This window comes from Gossypium raimondii, chromosome 5 (genome assembly GCF_025698545.1).
Source record: "Gossypium raimondii isolate GPD5lz chromosome 5, ASM2569854v1, whole genome shotgun sequence".
In the NCBI taxonomy this organism is placed as follows: domain Eukaryota; kingdom Viridiplantae; phylum Streptophyta; class Magnoliopsida; order Malvales; family Malvaceae; genus Gossypium; species Gossypium raimondii.
The window spans coordinates 19,417,087-19,423,501 of record NC_068569.1 but is presented as its reverse complement, the minus strand read 5'-3'; the positions used below and the strand labels follow the sequence as shown (position 1 = coordinate 19,423,501).

General features: G+C 32.3%; 1 protein-coding gene across 1 annotated transcript; it reads right to left on the bottom strand.

Annotated features, from left to right (window-relative positions):
- Positions 1-319: 319 nt before the first annotated feature.
- On the bottom strand, positions 320-2,526 carry LOC105771031 (membrane-anchored ubiquitin-fold protein 6). Its single transcript, XM_012592429.2, has 3 exons — positions 1,831-2,526; positions 1,164-1,334; positions 320-915 (listed from the first exon to the last, which is right to left on the bottom strand). The coding sequence occupies exons 1-3, from the start codon at positions 1,958-1,960 to the stop codon at positions 860-862; spliced, it is 357 nt and encodes a 118-aa protein (XP_012447883.1). The 5' UTR covers positions 1,961-2,526; the 3' UTR covers positions 320-859.
- Between the last annotated feature and the right edge of the window lie 3,889 nt (positions 2,527-6,415).

Sequence of the window (6,415 nt, the reverse complement as noted above, 5' to 3'; positions counted from 1 at the left end):
AAATACCTCCCAGGAGCCCTTTTTGTGCTTACTTTGTCTTTTCACGTAATAATTCTCCATAAGGTGCCTTGGGATTGGCTCTTTCTTTCTTTTTGTTTTGTCCGTTTACTCTACATAGTGGTCTGACCGTGTCACTTGTCAGTCCTCTATCTGGCATCAGTCGGTTGTCAAGATTTAAAGAAACTCTTTTGTTTGTTCATACGATTTCTTTCTCCTAATTATCTTATTATCTTGGTGAAGAATAATACTTCATACATGGTATCGCAATTCCTTGCAATTGGCTTTGAATTTCAAGCATGTTATTTACTTGCACGTGAACTACTTTAAACTGGTCTCACTCAACTGTGTATAAGGAAATGATATGGTCCTTTAAAGACTGAAACTCTTAAGAGAGACAGAGACTCATGACATGATGACTATCAAGAATATTCCGGGCATCTGTGAAAGCCCGGAACTAGATTCCATCCTCATCGGCCTCTCCTTAGTACTCTTTAAGAGAAAGAAACAACCCTTTACAGGTTTAAGTTATTGCCTTCTTCTTCACTGTCATTAAATGATCAAACTTGCAGTGAACTCACAGGCTATTGCAGGGTCATGTTGTTGAAGCTTGCTACACAATATTAAAAAGCAAACCGACTGTATATTATGTAAATAAATACAACAAATTCAACCATTTGTGTCCCACACCTGTTTTCTTCATCTCTGCTTCACCATTATTTGTGGCTCTCTCTCTCTCTCGTCCCCCACTTCACTTGAAAAATCCTGAAACATTGTAATGTTGAGGAATTTGGCACTCACAACAACAGATATAACAGGAATTTTCATTCAAGGAAGCGGCATCAGAAATCTCATTAGGCAGCTACAAGATGGTGCAGGAACAGCCGCTTTTCTTTGGAGAATCATCCTGTTGTTTCTCTGTGGATAGTTAATCACCATATAAGTTGACATGCTCTGATCGTTGACTAAAGTCAGTCCATGAGATTATGACTTTACAAAACAATACGAATACACCACTTGCTAGTTGTAGTTATTGTTTAAAAGAGAGAAATAGAATAGGAAAACAAACATGGATGTCATGAAATTGATTAGCTTCTGCAAAGCTTTACCAACCAAAAATCCAACAACAGATTTAACAAATCAAATGCATATATGAAGTGGATTACCACTGTTTTTGTCTGACAAAGGAAGGCGAAGAACCACATGCATTGTGATTACACCGCCCGGAAGTTCGCCAACCAGTAGTGTGCAGTCAGCAAGTGTGCTGTTGTTTTCAAGTATCTTTCCACCATTAATTAGCTTCACATCTTGTGTTGTCTTTGGGCAATTTTCTTTGTCTGTAAAACAGACCAGAGTTTTCCATATAAAAACAGAAGCCAATTATGTACCCAAGCACAATTTTGAATGCTATAAACAACACAATAATTCAGATATAAATCACAGAATAGGAGAATTATAAAGAGGAAAAATCTTTCTGATAAAGCTTTTATGACTGCCTTCCTCTTTAGATTAACAAGTAGAAATCTAAAAGGTTAAATCAGTGAAGCTTTATTATTCAAGAAATTAGTATGTTATTTTGATCTAAGATCATCATGTGCCTTTGAGTTACAGTGCCATGGATCCAAGAGTAAAAAAGCACTCTTCACTAACTGAACTAATTTGCAAGCAAGCATGAAGGAAAATACAGGACATTCTTGAGACAGATACTTTTGATTTTGAAACAATGGATAACAAAGGCATTTTTCATGATAAAAGCACAGAATCCGGTGATGCATAGTTACATACAATTGTTAAACAGGTAAAAATGGGGAAAAAAAAGTTGAGCAAATTAACCTTTAGGCCACTGAGCAAGTATTTTCTCTTTGAGAGATGCCACAGTTGTAGCCGGACTGTACTTGCTTGGACCAATGTCAGTTCCATCTGCAAGCCTGAATTTGAGTTCCACCAAATCTTCACCAGCCATAGATCAAATCTTTCACCAATAATCTGAACTCAAGCTCTCATGCTAATCTCTACAAAAACCAGTTTTTCTTTTTTCTTTTTTTTTCTCAAACAGATTGAATGAATTATTTCACTATAAAAAAGAAAAACCCTTCTTTTTGGCAAATGATGTTGAAATCTTGCTTCTTGTAAAGGGAAACCCACATTTCAGAAGCAAAAATTTAAAAACCCAGATTCTTTTTGCAAAAGAAGGGCATCTTTTTAGTGGTTTTACATCAACCTAAGACCTGGGGACTGATCAGAATTCTGAATTGTAGGATAAATAGATCAGAGAATGAAGAAAGCTTTTTGCAACTTGATGTTGAAAGAAGAATGATCAGGGCACCAATATATGAACTTTTCAACTGAGATCTTTTTTACCTAAATCTAACAGACAATCTAATGGTATTGGAAGTTAAAACTTTTATTTTATCACCCCTTAAAATAACTCTACTCTTACTCCATTAAAATGAAAATATATGCTTATATTCATTGATCTGGCGAACACAAAAATCATCTGTTTGAGTGGGATGACATGATTTATTCAGATTCGGTTGTTTTCTTTTTGCTTTTTCTCTTTTGACTTAGTTGTTGGATACTATTACATGCAAACTTTTGGAAGGTAAGCTTAAGTCAATTTCATGTAACATGTTTAATACAAGCAACAATAAACTCATACTCTGAGAATTGAACAGTAAAATTTTATGAAAATTGAAAAAAATATCAGACAATGGAGACATTATTATTGTATTATGATACTGACAGTGACATTAGAACATTAGCAATAATTTATGAGCAAGCATTATCTGACTGGCTTTTACCAGGAACACTAACCAAACAGTGGACTAAAGAAACCTTAGGTTGGTACAAAGATTCATGTTGATTTACTGTCAGAATTTAATGCCTAGAATATAAAAAATTTCACCTAAATTTTGCTGCAATTAATGGTAAAAGATAACCTAAATGAAATCAGAATTATACACCAAAAAACTGATAACATGAGAAGGAAGAATCATTTTTATCATAAGATATAATTTTGCATAATGGAGAATCTAACACCATTTCATGTTCATTCAAACATCTTTTACTTTATTTTAATGTCTGGAGACAAATACTTGTGCAGATGCTTTGCTGTTGATAGATGCTTTTGGAGCAGATTGGAATGGTGGTCACGCTTATAACCCCACATCACCTAGTCGATAAGTTAATCGGGTTCGAGTTACTCATATCTAAATACGTGTTGGACATGAATAGAAAACGAAAAGTTAGTAGGCCAGCTAGCCAGACCAAATCATCCAATTTGTGACCCAATTCAGCTTAATCCGGGTTAACATCAGAACTAACTAACTAACTATATATATGTATGGCATGAGATGCCAGTTGCTGGTGAGTAATTGAAGGTTCGTGGCGTGGGGAGATAACGATCCTCCCCACCCCAACAATAAGGGACAGATGGTTAGGTTGCACTCAAATTTGAAGAAGCTGTTGATGGAAGACATTAAATGTCAAATCCTTTTCCATGTTTTTGCAAGTTCCACTCACGCTTCACGCCAAACTAATTAATCTTGCACTCACAATATTCCTTATCATAAAAGGGTTCTTTTGATTGCTTGAGAAAAACATTGCAAAACCAGCATTAAGAAGATTAATTAGTGTAATGTGATAACTTTTCTTTGCTTTTTCCATTAGCAAACAATATGCTTTTTTGATAAGTGTTAGCAAACAATATGCTTTTCTTTGCTTTTTTGGAATTAGGTTCTATGACTTTACAAGCATTCCAAGTTTCTACTGTCTAAACCCATTTCTTTAATTGCTTTTCTTTTTAATTATAAAGCATGCATCACTTTGTATAAGATAAGGGATAAGAGCAAAAAAGTGTGGAATAGCATGTATGTACCACCCACTTATTCCTTTTTTATTGAGACATCAAACTTGGTTCAAGGCACCGACATTTTTTTTTTTTTTAAACTTTTAGACCAACAATTAGCAGGTAAAACTATTGTACCCCAATCCAACGTCGGAAGATATAGTATGATACATTTCAAGTTTTAAAACGTATTTATGAAGGAAGATCTATTATGTTTACTGTTGTAAATAGAAACTGAAACGGGTCACTACTTGAGGCCCAAAATTTAACCCCCACCACCCCATTGCTAACATTCGCAAAATTGATCAAATGGTTAAACTCCCTCTACCATTATAGTTTCAGCTAAATTTTAATTTTTATATTTTAAAATTTCAATTCAAATCCGCATTAATTTAACAGTCTTATTTCTTAAAATTTTGAAATTTTAGTCATTAATTAAAATGGCATGATATTTTATAAGTATTTATGTGATAATAGTAATCTAACATGATATTATAAATATAATAAATTTTCAAAGACAGTAAAATTTAACTTAATAAATTTAACAGTTAGCATTTGAATTAGGACTAAAGTTTAAAGTTTCAAAAACTTTGAGATGATATTTTAATATATTTTTAACTAAAGTAAATCTCAATGTAATTGGTAAAGAAATTGTTATGCTAGATTTATTAAGAGCGGAGTTAGGTGAATTTGAATATAAACTGAATTTTATAATTAGGTTGGATTTATATTTAAAAGAAAAGTTTTGAATTTAATTAAAAACCAAATTCCATAATTTTTGTGATCACGTTGAATCAATTTATTGGAACAGAGCCATTTTTTTGTTTTAGAAGAATTCTGTAGCAAGTTTGGCACTTCTTTAAGTAGCCTCTTTTTTTTTTCCTTACTGAACTTAATTATTAAAGTTTTAGAAGATATTACTCATTAAATCAGTGACTTCAACAATGCTGCAGTTCAATCAATCTATTTGTCTTCAACAATATCTTTCACTTCTCTTCATATGAGAGAAATATTTTATGTCTTAAAAGGGCATTATGGCCATTGTTTATGTCTAATTCACAACATGAAATACATGTATGCTATGTCATTTTTCTTTGACTCTTTATTCCAATGTAATAAGTCCACAAAGTATTAAAGATTTTGGATTTTGAATTCATAAATTTGGGTTTTATAGTGCTTAGGAAACTCAAATGGTAAGTTTGAAAGGTGGAGTGAAAGTTAGAATGAAAATATTTACGTTTCTTTTCATGATTTCTGATATAATATCTGACACGTGATATGTAGAATAATATTTGGTAAAATACAATTGATGGAGTTGAAGATAATTGTTGGTTGAGGTTAAGGGGAGAGAATCACGAGGGGAAACAATCCCTCAATTGGTTTTGTTTGGTTTTGTGTCTTTCATGCCCATTTTTTATGTCAGTATCTGTCTCTTTCTTTCTTTCTTTCTTTGCACTCTCTGTTGATAACTTTTTTTTAACATATATACTTGTTTCACCTCTTATTTATTGATATTTTTCTTTATTTTTAAAGATATTGAATTCATATTTACGTTCAAAACGTGTGAAACGCTTAAATCACTAAAACATCAGTTATAAAAAATTTGACCCTAAAAATATATTTGTAGACTATATCAGTTATAAGAAACATTGTATGTCTTTGATTATATATGAAGTAGTGGAAAAAAAAACAAATGAAGAGCAAAAATTAAAGAACTAGAAACTAGCTAGAAAGAGAATGCTGAGGCCATCACTTCCTTCACAGCTTACACAAATTTGTCTTCAACAATATCTCCCAAAACTTAGTGACTTCTTTTTGTTTTAAAAGGGGATTATAATCATTGTTTATGTCTTAGAGAAACAAATTGCCCTCTTCACAACTTGAAGCATACGTATGCTATGTCATTTTTCTTTAGCTCTTTATTTCAATGCAATAAGTCCTCAAAGAATTATAGATTTTAGAATTTAAATTCATAAAATTGGATTTGGTATTGCTTAGGAAACTCAAATGACAAGTTTGGAAGGTGGAGTGAAGGCTAGAATGGAAATATTTTACGTTTCTTTTCATGATTTCTAATATAATATCTGATACGTGATATGTAAAATAACACTAGGTAAAATGTAATTGATGGAGTTGAAATATTTGTTGGTTGAGATTGAGGGGAAGGAATCACGAGGTGAAACGATCCCTCAACCTATTTTGTTTGGTTTTGTTTCTTTCACACCCATTTTTTTATGTTTGTATCTGTCCTTTCTTCTTCTCTTTTACACTCTCTGATGATAACTGTTTTTGACATGTATACTCGTTTCACCTCTTATTTATTGATATTTTTCTTTGTTTTTAAAGATAATGAATTTATATTTACAGTTAGAACGCGTGAAACGCTTACATCACGTTTGGTTAGAAGGAATGGCTATTCCATCCCGTCACTATTCAATGCCCTATAGTAAAACAATAATTTGATTCACTGAATGAGGGATTCTATAGAATAGTCATTCCTCTTGTATTTCTTTAAGTCTCGTAATATGAATTCAATGATTAAAGATATGAATAGCTATTCAACCTACTATC